Source organism: Stegostoma tigrinum, chromosome 30, assembly GCF_030684315.1.
Source record: "Stegostoma tigrinum isolate sSteTig4 chromosome 30, sSteTig4.hap1, whole genome shotgun sequence".
NCBI classification, from domain to species: domain Eukaryota; kingdom Metazoa; phylum Chordata; class Chondrichthyes; order Orectolobiformes; family Stegostomatidae; genus Stegostoma; species Stegostoma tigrinum.
In genome coordinates, this window is record NC_081383.1 from 27,474,519 (window position 1) to 27,494,641 (window position 20,123).

Genomic DNA, 20,123 nt, shown 5'->3' on the forward strand with positions numbered 1-20,123 from the left:
GGCAGGCCACGACTCCAGAAAATGTAGTGGAAGGTTAGTAATTCAATTCATGCATCCACACACAGCTCCTGCATGGCAATTCCACACACAGCTTATGTTCTAAGCCACACTTGTTGAGAAGCAGCTAGTTAAGGCTACCTACTGTTTTACAGCAGCAAAGCAAATTACACGCATTTTGCACCATTTTCACATGGTATCCAGATGTCAGTTCTGAAATGATATTGATTGTTATGTACTATAGTTGAAAAGTTATGTTGGGACAGTGTTCCTTTCAGAGGTGAGCCATTCTGATGAGTCAGCAAAGAGGTGTGAGGGCTTGTTGCAATTTGTTTCAAATTTTGAAGACTGCACCATTTTGGAATAAAGCATCCCTGTTGTGTTACAGCAAATGACAAGTTCCTGTGTTCTTTAATTCTCACTGGAGCATTGTAACTGCCCAGTACAGAATACTGATAAAATGGTTGCTTTAAATAAAGGAAGTAATCAATAACATTTGAATAAAGGGTGAGGAAAACAAAATCACATGCATATAATAAGTCCCATCCTTGGAGTAGGATTTGGAGCCAGAATATTATCATTTACAGCATTATATCATTTAGATTGCTGGAATAAATTTTATAATAAAAATACTGCCACATAATACTAAAAGGCTGAAACAATCAACCAACCAATAATTTGCAGATTGTGCAGAAGAGGTTTACCAGGATGCTGTTCGGATTAGAGGGTATGAGCTACAAGGAGAGGCCAGAAAAACTTGGTTTGTTTTCTCTGAGGGGCAGAGGCTGAGGGGAGACTTGATACAGGTCTGGAAAATTATGAGATGCATAGTTGGGTTGATGGTCATAAATTTCTTCCCAGAATTGAAATGTCCAAAACTAGGGGCCGTGCATTTAATGAGAGGGGGGGTAAAGTACAAAAGTAGGTGTGAGGGGTGTTTTTTTTTTAAAACACAGTGTGGTAGAAGAGCAGACAGAAGGGATTAGTTTAATTTGGCATCATGTTCAGCACAATATTGTAGGCCTAAGGGCCCGTTCCTGTGCTGTACTGTTCCATGTTCTAATATCAGATAAGAAATAATTTCCTATGACTAAATATTAGACACACCAAAACCATTGTCTTTAGTCCCCATCATGAACCTAGACAACAATTGCATCACTCTGATTAGGAATTGCCCAGGCTCAACCAGCCTATTTACAACCTAGGTGTCATACTTTATCCTGACATGAGCTTCTGATTATATCTCCACACTCGTAAATTGTCTATTGTGACCCTTATTCCTGCCTTAGCACATGTGTCCTTAAACCCATAATGCATGCTTTTATTACATCCAGACTTAATTATTCCAATGTATCCCTGGTCAGTCTCTCCTCCTCTACCCTCAGTAAAGTTGGGGTCATCCAAAACTGTACGATCGATGTGCTAACTTACACGAAAATTCATTCACCCATTAGCTAAATGCTTGGTGACCAACTTGTCTCCCAATTAAGCAACATCTCAATTTTAAAAATGATCATCGCATCATCAATTCCCTCAAGGCCTTGCCTCTCCTCATCTGTGTAACCTCTTTAAGCCCAAAAACTCTGAGGTGTCAGCATTCTTCCAATTCTGACATTTTGGGCAACACGAATTTTAAATATGTTATGAAAATACTATTGGTGGCCAATAACATGTGAATTCCCCCCCCTAACCTTCTCTTTGATCAGAAAGAGTCTGGAAACCCTCTTTTGATATACATTTTTAGTCATTGGTCCAAATATCTGCCCAAGCTACTCTTATGCCTACAAAGTTTATCTGACCGGAAATCTCTGCCACTCAGTGCAGATATGAAGGCCTCCACTAATAATATAACAATGCATTTTGCAGTGAATGGCTTAGTTTAGCAAGACTACTTTTATTATTTAGAATTGAGGAAAACTTGCCCATAATCCAATCTGCAGCAACTCCAAAAGAATAAATCTCCACAAAACCAAGGGACGAGTGTAAACTTAACACTTTTTTATTCATTATTGGATGAGGGCATTGATGGCTAGGCCAGCATTTTTTGCCCATCGCAAATTGCCAAGAGGGCAGTTACGAGTCAACCATATTGCTGTGGGTCTGGAGTCACATTTGGCCAGATAAGGTAAGGTTTCCTTTCCAACACGTCATTAAAGGACTTCTTCCATTACATTTGAAGGGATGGGGCCAGAGGTCGTTTTATGAGCAAACTTACTGAAAATAGGGCAAACTCATTTCTTTAAATTTTTGCTGTAACTTGTAGCAATGCTAGTTGGTTGTCGCTGATGCCTGTCTCACATTGAAATTTTTAAATGATTAAATCAGTCAGAAGCCCCAGTGAGCTTTATGTGTGAGTGCAGAACTCTGTCTTTTCTGTCAAAAGCCACAGTCAAATGTTCATGGCTTACATATCAATTTAAAAAGATGCTAAGTTTTTATAAAACAAAATCAAACTTGTGGATGCTACAGAAACTTTATGGACTGAAACATGGTTATGGATATTTGCTTACTTAAGGAAGGACAACACAATTTTCCAAGTATTTCAAAGACTTATTTGTAATCTAACTGTTAATACTTAGGTTTTGCCTCTTTGAATGACTAAAATATGATGTACTGGAATTTATCCAAATGAATCCAGTTAAACCCATCTTCAATATGAGCGATAAGAAAGGGAAAGCAAAGGTTATATATGAAATTATTTTAGGCGTCTGGGTTAACTATTCAGGTTTATTGAACTAATAAATCTATAATTGGAATGTTAGTGACCTTGATTACTATTGCTTGCCATCAATTCACAAACTGTGACATTCACACACAGTTACCGTCGAAAGATGAGGAAGGAAGAATCTGCCAGAAGGTTAAATCAGCTTAAATAAACAAAATTACAATGGAATGACTCAGTTTTGCTTAATCTCATGTTATTCCTAACGTTTACTCACCAGTGTCCACAGGACATAGATGGTGAAAAGTGCAACGGTGAGTGCAATGAGTCCAACCGCCTCCAGGCGGCTATTGAATTGTAGATGATCCTGTGCTCCTCGCAAACAAAGCCAACCAGAGATTGCTGCTAATGGTGTGATGAAAAGAAAGCAAATCATGTCACAAAATAACGTCCTCTTCTCATTCCTGGGACCTGGGTCTCTGAGCCACTGAAAGACAGAACAGTTGCATTATCTAAATAAAAGTATGGTACTTCAAAAGAAACATACAGCAGAATTAGCTTATTGTTTCTTGATGAACAGCATGAGGAAATGGTCACATTTATAATGCCAGCAAAGTGGAGGAAAATTCCTGTGTGCAATGCAACGAAACTATATACTTATTCTTTATAAATGAATCTGTGATTTTTTTTTTACAGAAAGCGTGTTGAGGAAACTTCCTCACAATACAAGATGATCTGAGGATTAGAGAGGGTGGACAGTGAGAGTCTTTTTCCGAGGATGATGACTTCAGCTTGTACAAGGGGGCATAGCTACAAATTAAGGGGTGACAGATTTAAGACAGATGTCAGAGGCAGGTTCTTTACTCAGAGAGTGGTAAGGGCGTGGAATGCCCAGCCTGCCAATGTAGTTAATTTAGCCACATTAGGAGCATTTAAACAGTCCTTGGATAAGCATATGGATGATGATGGGATAGTGTAGGGGGAGGGGCTTAGATTAGTTAACAGGTCAGCGCAACATTGAGGGCTGAAGGGCCTTTTCTGCGCTGTACTGTTCTATGTTCTACATTCTATGAATCCTGCAGGACTGGATTTGTGTGTACTTGGAAAGACAAGGGCTGATTCGGTATAGTCAACATGGCTTTTGTGCATGACAAATGTTGTCCCATTGACTGGCAAATACTCTGCAAGGTTGGATAAGCGTGGTGGGACTGGCATTATTGTTTCTGTTAAAATTGGCACCAATGCTAATGGACTAAATGCATTCATAGCCCAATAACTAAGATTATGCTTTCCAAGAAGGATAATAATTTAAACATTTAGAGCAGCACAGTAGCCCAGTGGTTAGCACTGCTGCCTCACAGAGCCAGGGACCCGGGTTCAATTCCACCCTTGGGCAACTGCCCATGTGCAGTACGCACACATTCTCTCTGTGTTTCCTCCGGGTGCTCTGGTTTCCTCCCACAGTCCAAAGATGTGGAGGTTAGGTGGATTGGTCATGCTAAATTGCCCATAGTGTTCAGGGATGTGTAGATTAGCTCGGTTATAGGGGGAGGCATCTGGGTTGGATGCTGTGATGGTTGGCGTGGGCTTGTTAGATTGAATGGCCTGTTTCCAAACTGTAGGGATTTTATGAACAATTAGAACATACAACATAGAACATAGCACACTACAGGCTTTTTGGCCCATGATGTTGTGCCAAACTTTTAACCTAAACTTAAGGACTATCTAACCTCCACCACTACCTTACACTATCATCCATAAGCCTATCTTATAGCCGCTTAAATACCCCTAGTGGGCCAACTCCACTACCCTCTCCTGCAATGTATTCCATGCCCCAACCACTCTAAGCGAAGAACCTACGTCTGATGTCTCCCCGATATCTCCTCCGTTCACTTTAAAATTAGGTCCCCTCGTAAAAGCTACCTCCATCCTAGCAATAAAATCTCTGGCTGTCCACTCTATCTATACCTCTGTGATCATTTTGTACACTTGTTTCAAGTCACTTCTCACCCTTTGTTGCTCTAAAGAGAAAAGCCCTTGTCCTCTCAATCTCTCCTCGTAAGACATTTCCTCCATTCCAGGCAACATTCTGGTAAATCTCCTCTGCACCTTTCCAATGCTTCCACATCTTTCCTGCAATGAGGTGACCAGAACTGGACACAATACTCCAGATGTGGCCGAACCAGGCTTTTGTATAGGTGGAGCATAATTTCACGGCTCTTGAACTCAATCCCTCTATTAACAAAAGCTAACATACCATACGCCTTAGAGGAGCACAGCAGTAGTCATTGGGGACTCCATAGTTAGGGGGACAGATAGGAGGTTCTGTGGGGACAAGAGAGACTCACGGTTGGTGTTTTGCCTCCCAGGTGCCAGGGTGCATGATGTCTCTGATTGTCCACATTGGCACCAACGACATAGGTAGGAAGAGAGATGGGGATTTAAGGCAGAACTTCAGGGAGCTAGGATGGAAGCTGAGAGCTAGGACGAACAGAGTCGTTGTCTCCGGTTTGTTGCCCGTGCCACGTGCGAGTGAGGCGAGGAATAGGGAGACAGAAGAGTTGAACATGTGGCTACAGGGATGGTGCAGGAGGGAGGGTTTTGGATTCTTGGATAATTGGGGCTCTTTCTGGGGTAGGTGGGACCTCTACAAGCAAGATGGTCTTCACCTGAACCAGACGGGTACCGATATCCGGTGTGTGTGTGTGTGTGTGTGTGTGTGTGTGTGTGTGTGTGGGGGGGGGGGGGGGGGGGGGGTGCGGTTTGCTAAGGCTATTCAGGTGGGTTTAAACTAATTCAGCAGGGGAATGGGAACCAAAATTGTAGGTCGAGTATAGAAAAGGTTGAGAGGAGGGAGGTCCAAAATAAAGTTTCAGGGACGCAAGATGGCACCGGCAAGCAAGAAGTTGGTTTGAAGTGTGTCTACTTCAACGCCAGGAGCATCCAGAATAAGGTGGGTGAACTTGCAGCATGGATTAGTACCTGGGACTTCAATGTTGTGGCCATTTCGGAGACATGGATAGAGCAGGGACAGGAATGGTTGTTGCAGGTTCCGGGATTTAGATGTTTCAGTAGGAACAGAGAAGATGGTAAAAAAAAAAAGTGGGGGGTGGTGTGGCATTGTTGGTCAAGGACGGTATTACAGTTGCAGAAAGGATGTTTGGGGACTCGTCAACTGAGGTAGTATGGGCTGAGTTTAGAAACAGGAAAGGAGAGGTCACCCTGTTGGGAGTTTTCTATGGGCCTCCGAATAGTTCCAGAGATGTAGAGGAAAGGATAGCAAAGATGATTCTTGATAGGAGTGAGGGAGACAGGGTAGTTGTCATGGGGGACTTCAACTTTCCAAATATTGACTGGGAACACTATAGATCGAGTACTATAGATGGGTCAGTATTTGTCCAGTGTGTGCAGGAGGGCTTCCTGACACAGTATGTAGATAGGTCAACAAGGGGCGAAGCCACATTAGATTTGGTACTGGGTAATGAGGCCAGCCAGGTGATAGATTTGGAAGTAGGTGAGCACTTTGGTGATAGCGATCACAATTCTGTTATGTTTACTTTAGTGATGGAAAGGGATAGGTGTATACCACTGGGCAAGAGTTATAGCTGGGGGAAAGGCAATTACGATGAGATTAGGCAAGATTTAGGGAGCATAGGATGGGGAAGGAAACTGCAGGGGATGCAGCTTATTCAAGGAAAAGCTCCTGTGTGTCCTCGATAAGTATGTACCTGTCAGGCAGGGAGGAAGCTGCAGCGTGCGGGAGCCGGGGTTTACGAAGGAGGTGGAATCTCTGGTCAAGAGGAAGAAGGCGGCTTATGTTAGGATGAGATGTGAAGGCTCAGTTAGGGCGCTTAAGGGCTACGAGGTAGCCAGGAAAGACCTAAAAAGAGAGAGCTCAGAAGAGCCAGGAGGAGACATGAGAAGTTGTTGGTGGATAGGATCAGGGTAAACCCTAAGGCTTTCTATGGGTATTTAAGGAATAAAAGAATGACGAAAGTAAGATTAGGGCCAATCAAGGATAGTAGTGGGAAGTTGTGTGTGGAGTCAGAGGAGATAGGGGAAGCACTAAATTAATATTTTTCAACAGTATTCACTCTAAAAAACGACAAATGTTGTCGAGGAGAATACTGAGATACAGGCTACCAGACTAGGTGGGATTGAGGTTCATAAGGAAGAGGTATTAGAAATCCTACAGAGGGTGAAGATAGATAAGTCCCCTGGGCCGGATGGGGTTTATCCTAGGGTCTTCTGGGAAGCCAGGGAGGAGATTGCCGAGCCTTTGGCATTGATCTTTAACTCATCATTGTCTACAGGAATACTGCCAGATGCCTGGACGATAGCAAATGTGGTTCCCCTCTTCAAGAAGGGGAGTAGAGACAACCCTGGTAATTATAGACAAGTGAGCCTTACCTCAGTTGTTGGTAAAGTGTTGGAAAAGGTAATAAGGAATAGGATTTATAATCATCTAGAAGAGAATAAATTGATTAGGGATAGTCAGCACGGTTTTGTGAAGGGAAGGTCGTGCCTCACAAACCTTATTGAGTTCTTTGAGAAGGTGACCAAACAGGTAGATGAGAGTTAACCGGTTGATGTGGTGTATGTGGATTTTAGCAGGGCGTTCAATAAGTTTCCCCACAGTAGGCCATTGTACAAAATGTGGAGGAATGGGATTGTGGGAGATATAGCAGCTTGGATCGGAAATTGGCTTGCTGAAAGAAGGCAGAGGGTGGTAGTTGATGGGAAATGTTCATCCTGGAGACCAGTTACTAGTGGTGTACCACAAGGGTCTGTGTTGGGTCCACTGCTGTTTGTCATTTTTATAAATGTCCTGGACGAGGGCGTAGAAGGATGAGTTAGTAAATTTGCAGACGACACTAAGGTCGGTGGAGTTGTGGATAGTGACGAAGGATGCTGTAGGTTGCAGACAGACATAGATAAGCTACAGAGCTGGGCTGAGAGGTGGTAAATGGAGCTTAATGCAGACAAGTGTGAGGTGATGCACTTTGGTAGGAGTAACCAGAAGGCAATGTACTGGGCTAATGGTAAGATTCTTGGTAGTGTAGATGAGCAGAGATAGCTCGGTGTCCACGTACACAGATCCTTGAAAGTTGCCACCCAGGTTGACAAGGGGCTGTTAAAAGCTAAAACACTGTATGCCTTCTTATTAATAGAGGGATCGAGTTCCGGAACCAAGAGGTTATGCTGCAGCTGTACAAAACTCTGGTGCGGCCGCACTTGGAGTATTGCGTACAATTCTGGTCACCGCATTATAAAAAGGATGTGGAAGCTTTGGAAAGGGTGCAGAGGAGATTTACTAGGATGTTGCCTGGTATGGAGGGAAGGTCTTACGAGGAAAGGCTGAGGGACTTGAGGCTGTTTTCGTTAGACAGAAGAAGGTTGAGAGGTGACTTAATTGAGACGTATAAAATAATCAGAGGGTTAGACAGGGTGGATAGGGAGAGCCTTTTTCCTAGGATGGTGACGGCCAGCGCAAGGGGGCATAGCTTTAAATTGAGGGGTGAAAGATATAGGACAGATGTCAGAGGTGGTTTCTTTACTTAGAGAGTAGTAAGGGAATGGAACGCTTTGCCTGCAACGTTAGTAGATTCGTAGTAGTAGATTAGGTACATTTAAATCGTCATTGGATAAGCATATGGATGTACATGGAATAGTGTAGGTTAGATGGGCTTCAGATCGGTATGACAAGTTAGCACAACATCGAGGGCCGAAGGGCCTGTACTGTGCTGTAATGTTCTATGTTCACCTTCTTAACAACTCTATCCACCTGGGTGGCAGCTCTCAGGGAACTGTGAACATGAACCCCAAGATCCCTCTGCTCCTCCACACTGCCAAGAATCTTTCTGATAACCCTGAATACTACTTTCAAGTTTGTCCTTCCAAAACGAATCACCTCACACTTTTCAGGGTTAAACTCCATCTGCCACTTCTCAGCCCAGCTCTACATCCTACCAATATCCCTTTGTAACCTAGAAGAATTCTATGAACAAACATGATAGCATACCACCCAGTGGAACAAGCAATAAGTTGAATGTGTACTTTTCTCTTAGCTAAGTTGAAGGTGCCATACAAATTTGAGTTGCTGATGTGGGGCTTAAAAAAAATCAACTCATGTCAAGAAGTATTTTTGGTACAACCCCTCAGAATATTTCAGAGCACAAAGTGCTTCCCTACTGCTTCTCTCTTAGATCGCAATCTCAGATTTGAAATTTTCAAAAGAAATATAGCAATAGCATTCAGTATACATTCCCCCGTATAATACCTCCTGAAGGTATGTGGTCTTCAACTTGAAACTTCACATTCATTTACTAGGAATTCATTATCTCAGTGATTTCAAGTTTTTTGGCTCCCAGCTAAACGAGTACTTCTTCGTTGACAAGTTTTAAACTGTTCCCTCTCCTTTGCAGCATCCTTCCCAACTCTGCAACTCCATTGGCCTTGACAAATTGCTCTCCAATGGAGAAAAGACCCTAACTCCAACTCATGACAAGAGGCATCTCTGACTCCCCAATGACTCCCTCACTGCTGCCACTTTTCCAATTGTTCACTGTAATTTCAAACACACGCTGTTTCTCCCCCATGTTTATTGCTGGAACCCATCATCAGTAAATGTGAGGGAAAACCAGCCTATGAATGGAGGAGTGGCCAATTTTGTCCATGCTACTTAATGAGGTGGCTTTACTCTTATTGTTCGCTGCCAATTGAAGACTTCCTTGCATTTTGGTAAGTTACAAAGACAAATTTGTTCACTTTCCTCATGCATTTTGAGTTATGCTGTACTTTGCACTTTTCTTTCCCTCTCTTATCCACCAAGTTTAATTACATCATCGTTATAACATTCAGTATTTACACATTTGGTCAAGTTGTAGAGAAAATATTATATAAAATATTGCTCAGAAAAAATGTGCTTGTTTTATTTAGTCCTTTAAAGTTTGAAAAAATTAATGTTTATAATACAATAATATTGCTTGTGATAATTTTACTAACCCTACCTCTCTCAAAGGTCTAGGCCTTCGCTCCACTACAAACTCAGTGTGACAAAGTTCGCAGTAGCTGGTGTTGGAAGATGAAAGCCATCGCTCCAGGCAGGTTTTGTGAACTGTGCCAAGTGTTCCAGTGCAATCACAAGGTGAGAGCAAGCCTTCCATGTTGCTGCCCTCATGACATATCCGGCAAATTGGCCCATCGCTGGAAATGAAACATGCACACCATGACTTCATGCATTTTGTACAGTAAATTAAGTACCCAACCTCATATTAAGCTGATATTGCAGGAACCAATAAAGGAGCCAAAAAGAACGAATGAATTCCACAGCAGTTAGACAGACCGATACCATAAGCAGAATATGCAATAAAGCGGAAATACCAGAGTGTAATTTCTAGTCTGTAACCTAATCTTGGCATTTGATGAGACTTATTAACTGTCTGAAATTCACACATATTTATTTCCAACCATTAAATTATGGCATTTCATTCCCATTTGCACAGGATACTTATGCCAAGGAGAAAATGATAAATCTTCATTAGCAAAAGACAAGTAGTAAAAAGAAAATCAAAACTCAAGAGATGACCTCTCAGATATGTAGGATTCTTTACAACGTTTGACTGAAATTTCACTAAATTAAAATATATTTTATATTTAATCAATTATTGAGGAATTCAGATTTACTCAGCTTGTGAATTTGGAAGACAATGGAAAGGTTGAATTGAGAGAGGAGTTTGAACAGTTCATCCACTTCACCAACACCTTCCACCCCAACCTTCAGTTCACCTGGGCCATCTCCAGCACATCCCACACCTTCCTGGACCTCTCAGTCTCCATCTCAGGCAACCAGCTTGTAACTGATGTCCATTTCAAGTCCACCGACTCCCACAGCTACCTAGAATACATCTCCTCCCACCCACCCTCCTGCAAAATTCCATCTCCTATTCCCAATTCCTCCACCTCCGCCTCCGCTGCATCTGCTCCCACGATGAGGCATTCCACTCCCGCACATCCCAGATGTCTAAGTTCTTCCAGGACCACAACTTTCCCGCCCACAGTGGTCGAGAACGCCCTTGACCGCGTCTCCCGCATTTCCCACAACACATCCCTCACACCCCGCACCCGCCACAACCGCCCGAAGAGGATCCCCCTCGTTCTCACACACCACCTCACCAACCTCCGGATACAACGCATCATCCTCCGACACTTCCGCCATCTACAATCCGACCCCACCACCCAAGACATTTTTCCATCCCCACCCCTGTCTGCTTTCCGGAGAGACCACTCTCTCCGTGACTCCCTTGTTCGCTCCACACTGCCCTCCAAACCCACCACACCCGGCACCTTCCCCTGCAACCGCAGGAAATGCTACACTTGCCCTCACACCTCCTCCCTCACCCCTACACCTCCTCCCTCACCCCTATCCCAGGCCCCAAGATGATTTTCCACATTAAGCAGAAGTTCACCTGCACATCTGCCAATGTGGTATACTGCATCCACTGTACCCGGTGTGGCTTCCTCTACATTGGGGAAACCAAGCGGAGGCTTGGGGACCACTTTGCAGAACACCTCCACTCGGTTCGCAATAAACAACTGCACCTCCCAGTCGCAAACCATTTCCACTCCCCCTCCCATTCTTTTAGATGACATGTCCATCATGGGCCTCCTGCAGTGCCACAATGATGCCACCCGAAGGTTGCAGGAACAGCAATTCATATTCCGCTTGGGAACCCTGCAGCCCAATGGTATCAATGTGGACTTCACCAGCTTCAAACTCTCCCCTTCCCCCACCGCATCCCAAAACCATCCCAGTTCGTCCCCTCCCCCCACTGCACCACACAACCAGCCCAGCTCTTCCCCTCTACCCACTGCATCCCAAAACCAGTCCAACCTGTCTCTGCCTCCCTAACCTGTTCTTCCTCTCACCCATCCCTTCCTCCCACCCCAAGCCGCACCTCCATCTCCTACCTACTAACCTCATCCCACCTCCTTGACCTGTCAGTCTTCCCTGGACTGACCTATCCCCTCCCTACCTCCCCACCCATACTCTCCTCTCCACCTATCTTCTTTACTCTCCATCTTCGGTCCGCCTCCCCCTCTCTCCCTATTTATTCCAGAACCCTCACCCCATTCCCCCTCTCTGATGAAGGGTCTAGGCCCGAAACGTCAGCTTTTGTGCTCCTGAGATGCTGCTGGGCCTGCTGTGTTCATCCAGCCTCACATTTTATTATCTTGGATTCTCCAGCATCTGCAGTTCCCATTATCATGGAAAGGTTGAATTAACTGCTCCATTCAGATCCAAGTGAAACAAATAAAAGACATGACATCTCCCTGAGGTGAAGGGGGAGGGAAAAAAAAAATCAAAAAAGTATGCCTGTCTAGTGTTTGGTACTTCTCACTATCCAGCTACCCAGAAAACACTTCGCAAGAATTTGGTGCAAGTAGCTAATACTCAGAGTTCCCATCCTATATCAACTCAACATAGCAGAAATACTTCGAGTTTTAATTCTGTAATAAATTTAGTTTTGAGCTTGCATTTATCTCAAATTTTAAGTTATGAATTTTAAAAAATAAGTAATTGTTTTTACAGTCACATAGTTGTACCCCAGTCTAATCAAAGAATTAAGGAAACAGAAAACCATTCCTTGAGATAGCAGATCTGCTATGTCACCCCCAAGAAAGGTGACAGGGCAACCAGGGAATTACAGGCCTCTTACCTTAAATAACTGCTACAGGAAAATTACTAAGCTTACAATTAAGGAAGAGTTGACTGAACACCCAGAAAAAGAAAATGAGCTGATCAGAGCAAGCCATCATGGATCTGTAAACATCATGTCACGTCTAACAAACATTACTTTTGTCACCGCTTCAAAAAAAAATTAAAGTAGCAGATGTTAAAGTAGTGATTGTTATTCATATAGACTTACAGAAGGTATTTGATTGATCACTCATAGAAGACTGTTAGCTAAATCTGACGCTTATGGAATTGAAGTCACACGATTGAAGTGATGTGACAATGGGCAGGCAGGAAGAGGACAAAGTGGAAATAACTGGCAGGATTGTAAGATGTAACATGCAATGTGCTGCAAAGATGGGAGTTAAGGCCTCACATTTCCATGTATTGCTACATTAATAAATACAAAGCTACATATCCAAATCTGCTGTGACAAAAGGCAGAAAGCATCCTAAATAGTGCAGATGAAAGAATAATAATACAGATGTCAACACATTAAATTAATGGTTAAAGCTGTTACAAAACGAATATCAATGTAGGCGAATGTGCAGTCATCTATTCAATGTCTCCAAAGGGCAAAACAGATTATTTTACAAATGGTGAAAAGCAAGAAGCAGTTGAGATCCAAGATTTTAAAAGACAGTAGATAGGGTGTAAAGTAGGGAAAAGCATGCAAACGTCTGAGCCCCAGTGCACATGAGATAGCAAGCGAGGCAGCACAGGATTGAACGAGAATGCAACGGCTGAAACGTCTAAGACCAAGATTGAACAGTCAAAAAAATTATAGTCAGATCTTTCAGGAATGAAATTAGGAATCTCCTCTTTATACAAAGTGTGAAAGTTTAGAACTCTTTTCCACAAAAGACACTTTATGCCAGATCAATCTTTAATTTTGAATTTGACATTGACAGATGTTAGTTAATCCAAAGGTATTAGGAATACTATGAGATAGGAAGAACGGCTGATGTCGGAGTCAGAGATAACACACAGTGTGGAGCTGGAGGAGCACAGTAGGCCAGGCAGCATCAGAGGAGCAGGAAAGTTCATGTTTTGGGTCAGGGCCCTTCAGAAATAGGGGAGGTGGAAGGGAGCTCCGAAATAAATAGAGAGGAGGGGTGGGGCTGGGGAGGGTAGGAATCTCTGGAATCATCAGTAAATGCATTTTACATAATTCACCACTTACAATGTGTTAGAAAGGATGGAATTTGCATTAGTATAGGGAAGAGGGGGAAAGGGATAAGTATTTTTAAAAAAAGCAGAAAATCCAATAAAGTAAAACAGGAAGGTACCTTAATGATCTGTTGTTTCACAGATTCTCCCCTAGCTTCCATAAGCTCCTTTACCTTGCAACTTTCAGATATCTGTATTCATCTAATGTGGGCCTCTTAAGAATCTGTTTTTAACTGCTGCATTTTTGGTGGTCAAATCTTTAGCTACCAAAGAAATTCCCTCCCTAAATTTCTCCAACTCGCTTTCCTCCATACAACCTCTCTCTTTAACATGAATTGTGGTCACCTGCCCTAACTTCTCCCTTATGTGGCATACACAGTGTTTCTGCTTTATTACAGCGGTATGAAGGATCTTGGGCTGTCTTATTATGTTAAAGGCATTATATAATAAGTTGAATTTTAAAAAAATGATTCATACGATGATGCTGTCATCACTGGCTAGCCCAGTATTTATTGCCCATCCTTTATTGCCTTTGAGAAGGTTGAGGTAAATTGCCTTTTGAACTGTTGTAGTCCATGTGCTGTGGGTACACCTACAATGATGTCTTAAGAGGGTGTTCCAGAAGTTAGACAAACAACACTGAAAGAACAGCAATATATTTCCAAGTCAGGAAGGTGAGTGGCTTGGAGAAGAAATTGCAGGTGGTGGTGTTCCAGTGCATTTGCTGACCTTGTCTTTCTAGATAGAAGCAGTATGGGTTTGTCCTGTCTAAGGATACTTGGTGAATTTCTGAGCGTATCTTGTATGTGGTACACACTGCTCATGCTGAGCATCTGTAATGGAGAACACAGGAATATGTGTAGGTCATTCAGCCCCTTCAGCCCCTGCCACCATTCAATCAAATTATGACAGATCCTTGGCCTAACTCCCCAAATCTCCACAGGGACGCAATGGCCCCCTGGTATGATTGCTGTCTGTTAATACAGACAGCCAGGAATGTTCCTGGGACCCTGGTTTGAATCCTGCTAGGGCAAATGGTGGAATCTGAATGTAATTTTTAAAAAAAAATCTGCAATTTAGAGTTTAATGATTACTAGGAAACCATTGTCGGTTATCGGGAAAATCCATCTGGTTCACTAATGCCCTTTAGGGAAGGAGGCTGCCATTCTTACCTTAACCACAGCAATGTGGTTGACTCTTAACTGCCCTCTGGGCAACAAAAGATGGACAATAAAAGCTGGCCTAGCTAGTGACGCCCTTATTCTGTGAATGAATAAAACAAAACCTGCCTTTAGTCCACATCTCTGAATACTTTTGCTTCACAAAAATATTGCACTTTATCTCAGATTTAGAATTAACAACAAATCCAGCATCCACTGTCGTTTGTGGAGAGAGTTCTGAACCAGTTCAGTGTAGAAATGCTTCCTAACATCCATCCTGAGTAGTCTGGCGCTGATTCTCAGACTATGCCCCAGTTCAAGGATCCTAACCAATGGAAATTGGTAATCTTTATCTACCCTGTCTTTTCCTGATACTAGAATAGGAAAGGTTTGGAGGGATATGGGGCAGGAGCAGGCAGGTGGGACTAGTTTAGTTTGGGATTATGGTCAGCACAGACTGGTTGGACTAAAGGATCTGTTTCCGCACTGTATGACTCTATCTTGAAGACTATGATCAGATCACTCTTAACTGTCTAAATTCTAGAGAAAACAGGCCTAGTTTGTGTAATTATGTAATTATAAAATTATGAGCGGCATAGTTAGGGTACATGGTTGGAGTCTTTTTCCCAGCGTGAAAATGTCAACTAGGGGGCATAGGTTTAAGGAAAGAGGGAGACTGTTTAAAGGAGATGCGCAAGTCAAGTTTTAAAAAAAAGAGGGCGATAGGTGCCTGGAACGCATTGCTAGGAGGGGTATTAGAAGCAGAAATAATAGTAACATTTATAAAGAATTTAGACAAACGCATGAACAGGCAGAGAATAGAGGGATATTGGCCATCTCATGTAGAGACAGATGAGATTTATGTCAAATGGCATTATGGTTGGTACAGACATAAATGGGCCAAACAGCCTGTTCTTTTGTTGTACTGTTCTATTTTCCAACTTAAGCCCTTAAATTCAAGTACCAGAGAATGTGGATGTTGGTGGCAGTGGTGTTAGCTAAGTGGCTGCTTAGTCCTGTGTGGTGTCAAGCTTAAGTGAATGTTGCTGGAGGCATATTCACCCAGGAAAATGGCAAGTTTTCTATCGCATTCCTGAGTTGTGCCTTGAAGATGGTGGATGGTTTCTGGGGAGTCAGGAGGCGAGTTACTCATGATTATTGGTATGTTGATTAAAACTGGGGAGGCAGTGGCATAGTGGCAATGTCACTGGACTAGTCACCCTGAGCCTCAGGTTAATGTTCCAGGACATGGTAAAATTTGGATTCACTAAAATCTGGAATTATAAAGCTGGACTAATAGTGACTATGAAAGTACAACTGATTGTTACAAAAGCCCATCTGGTTCACTATTATCCTTTAATGGGAGAAACCTGCTCCTTACTTAGGCTGGCCTACAAATGATTCCAGAGCCACAGCAACGTGATTGACTCTGGGCAGTTGACAGCTGGTTATAGATACTGGCCAAACTACTGACATCCATATTCTTTGAGCAAATTTTGAAAAAGGTGATATCCTGCAGTTACCAAAGCTCACTGTAATATCTTAAGTCAACAGCCATGCAACTTGGCCTCCTAATAAATTAGAGAGAGAAAAAAAAACCTTGTTGTAAAGTACAATAGAGTGTAAGGTACTGAAAAATACGCTCATTTCACAACATGCTCAAAACATTCAGAGCAATAAAGGGCACATGCATTTGTACATTCTCATGTTAGCACCTGACCTCCATTTACCTTTGAGTGCTCAGAGCCTTAATGACAGTTGACAACAGGCGTCCATTTTTTGCTGTTACTTGTGCGATGTACTGAGGTCGCCCTGCATCAGCTGCTGTTACCGTCTTAGAAAAGGCGGCACTGCCAGTACAATCACAAAGAGATCCTGGAAGATGACAGCAGTCACCTGTTGTCATGGCAACAAGGAGTTAATGCTTCCCGCATTCACCTGGAAAAAAAAATTAGGAACACCAATGCTTTCAATAAAGTTTGGAAAAGCTTAGTCTCCTCATCACCGATAAGTATAATGAAACCTCATCACAGTATAAAAGCTTTCAGTATCCTACTTCAGTAAAGGCCAAAATAATAATAATACGCATCAGGAAGTAAGTTGTAAAAAGAATACTCAGAAGCAGCCACACAATGCACTGCTGGATAGTGAAGCTTTGTGATCAAACCATTTCAAAGCATTTGTAATGCCAACTCTAAGGAAGGGCAAAACTGCAAAAAAGAATTTCCAACTTTGAGAAAAGCTCTGGAAATTCCCCACATCATGATGAGTCAAACAAGCAACTTCCAGTACACCTATGCTCACGATTGTTTATTGCTTTGAAAGAAATGAGACACCTTAGCCCTTACTCTATCTAAGCTCTTCAACCATAAATTGTATACAATTTGGAAAAGTTGCGTCTCCTGGCATTGTCTATTGACTTCCTACATCATTTCTCTTATTCCCTTCAATACCCACGATTATTAAATATATTCGCCACCTTCTTCATATCTGTAATACTTGTACTTCCACCCTCAATAAGGGCATTTCACACACTCATTCACATATAACCTTAAAACCAAATTCTCTTATCCTAGACTTTGTGTTTGTAATGAATGTCATCTTAACATCCTGTTGATCTTTTTCTCTTAAATATCATAGGGCAATACTTCAAAATATGAATGAAAAAATAGCAGAACTTGCATAAAACTCTGGTCTTCATATAATGAAAAAGAGACAGGGATTGGAGAATGGGTGGAGAAGGTTTACAAAAAACATACCAGAACTGCTAAATGTTTGAAACATTGTTGACTGTATTATTGCTTTACGTTGAATTCACACTGCCCTATTTGAGTATGAATAGCAACAAGAATCTCTGTAATGAAAACAAGATAAATGTTTTGTAATCTTTTTCTTCCTTTCCTGGAGATAAAGATTCCTCGTGGTATGATGCTGTCAACACCTTCACAAGAGCAACTAGGGACAGTCAATAAATGTTGTTCTCCGCAGTGACACCCACATCCCATGTATAAATTTTAAAAAAAACTGAGAATCACAGCTACTAGGGAACATTGAACAGATTGGGTCTCTTTGGAAAAGGGAAGCTTTATAGGTGCCAAAACAGAAATTGCTGGAAAAGCTCCGCAGCTCTCGCAGCATCTATGGAGAGAAATCAGAGTTAATGTTTCAGATCCAGTGACCCTTCCTCAGTACTGGACCCAAAACATAAACTCTGATTTCTCTCCACAGATGGTGCTAGGCCAGCTGAGCTTTTCCAGTAATTTCTGTTTTTGTTTCTGACTTCCAGCATCCACAGTTCTTTCTGTTTTTATTAAGTCTTTTATTGATACTTATAGGTGATCTGATTAAGATCTTAAAAGTGAATGAGATGAACAGCCCAAATGTGGAAATAAAGGAATGCTTTCAAAAACAAAGTACAGAATATACAAAATAGTTTCATATAAATCTAACCAGGAAATAAGCAGAAATTTCTTATTTACAAAGTGGTTAAATGTGAAAGTCATCGCCACAGGAATGGTTGAATGCAAATAGCACAGATCCATTCAAAAGGAAACTAGATAGTATGTGAGAAAAGAGTAGAAAGAAAACAGAAATAAGATGGATGGAATGGGAGGAGACTCAGGTGGAGTACAACATCAATATAGACTAGCTAGTCTGTTTACCTGCTGGATATTCTATGTAGAAGGCAGCTATAGCATTGGCATTAGCAATAAAGATCTTTTCACAATCCACTAAAGTTGATTAGTTCAGAAAGAATGACACTCCCTTCTTCCCACCACACGTGTTACATTTAGGCTGCTAAAATTTGTAACTTCCCTCCTTTTCAGTATATCATCATTTGTTATAGTCACTTACTATCTTAAGAACTACCCTGAGAAGTATGGATAGGGAAGGGCAAAGGGAGAGCAAAAAAAAGGTTTTATATAAAGAGTGCCAAGAGTTACTAACTTGTATTGAAGCTTCCCATCTGGAAACTACAACACAAAAAGTACTTGACATGTGCATACCTTTGTTGTTCCAGTAGTTTTTTTAACATGTAAGGAATTAAATTCGACCTAAACAAAAAACTACTGTTAAATCTCATTGGCTGTAACAGCTCTTTAGTTCTTTGTTGTATACATATCTGATGCATTAGACATCATTTTATGTAGTCAGGGTCTTAGTGTCATGAGAAAGTCAAGGCAAAGGCCTATGACTTAATTCGTTAAGGTTAAATATGCCTATGAAAATTTCTTTTAATGAAGGCCTTATAAAAATACTGCCTCCAGTGGCCATTGTGACGAAACTGGAAGCCGCAGGAATGCATGGTTGAATCATCTGTGTAAAATCAGATGAGACAAGTAAGCATTCCCCCCACCCCCAATCCAATTTCTCTCTTGAATTAAGAGGAAATGACTGCAGATGCTGGAATCTGAACTGAAAACAACAAAAAAATGTTGGCAATCACAGTGGGACAGGCAATATCCATGGAGAGAAAGCAAGCTAATGTTTCGAGTCTAAATCACACTTCAGAGATGAAGGGAAGTTTCAAAGACAAGGTTGTCTACTATCTGAAGAAGGGTCTAGGCACGAAACATCAGCCTTCCTGCTCCTCTGATGCTGCTCGGCCTGCTGTGTTCATCCAGCTCTACACCTTGTTATCTCAGATTCTCCAGCATCTGTATTTCCTGCTATCTCTGTTTACTATAGCCGATAGTTTTGGCTGACTAAACTACATCAACTTCATTACATTTGGGAGTCCCTAACCTCAGGTAAGTAGAGCTATTCCCTAATGCAAGCTAGCATGCACTTTGCTTCAAGCAAATAGAAATTTTAATGCATTTCACAGTAATGATGGTCAGGTTCCGCATACAGCAGACACCCAAGTGGCAAAAGAAATGCAAATTTTGCATTCTGATCAGGTGTATCATTCCTAACTTTCCTCATCCAAAAACAGGCTGACAACTTTTTCAAAGCAATTGATTGCAACCGTGCTGAATCTATTTCTCACAAATATATATTTGTAAATAAAGATTAGGGATTTTTTTCCAACTGCAAAGTTTTTCTGTGCGAAACTGGTCAATACGGACCTTCCAGTAAGTGAGTTTTAAAATAATTGCAGATTTGGAGGCAGAATTCAATTGGAATCTCAAACAAAAGCAGACAGCTAGCTTTATGCAAGAAAATGGATTTTATTTGTCACACTATGGAAACGCCCAGTTGGAAGCTATGTAGGAAACTGTTCACTCACACACACATCTGGAGGGGGTTATAAGATCAAGTTCAAGAAACCATAAATGGAATGTTTTTCTTGAATGTCATTCACAGCAGTACAGACTGAGACCATATTGTTCTTAGTTTCCACAAAACTTATTAGTAACAAAAAAATGGAAAGTTATATCAAGCAGAACTTATAACA

The 20,123-nt window shown here is 41.9% G+C and overlaps 1 protein-coding gene across 3 annotated transcripts in view; it reads right to left on the reverse strand.

The window, feature by feature from the left end:
- marchf2 (membrane-associated ring finger (C3HC4) 2) overlaps positions 1–20,123 on the reverse strand; it is a 51,988-nt gene that overhangs the window by 3,173 nt on the left and 28,692 nt on the right. For 2 of the 3 annotated variants that reach the window (XM_048560199.2, XM_048560200.2), the window contains exons 2-4: positions 16,456–16,663; positions 9,670–9,865; positions 2,937–3,146 (exon numbers count right to left, since the gene is read on the reverse strand). In XM_048560199.2, the coding sequence (XP_048416156.1) occupies positions 2,937–3,146; positions 9,670–9,865; positions 16,456–16,631 (582 nt within the window). In that variant the 5' untranslated portion in view covers positions 16,632–16,663. Of the gene's footprint in view, positions 1–2,936; positions 3,147–9,669; positions 9,866–14,294; positions 14,395–16,455; positions 16,664–20,123 lie in introns of those variants that run through there. The other variant, XM_048560201.2, reaches the window with a different exon arrangement.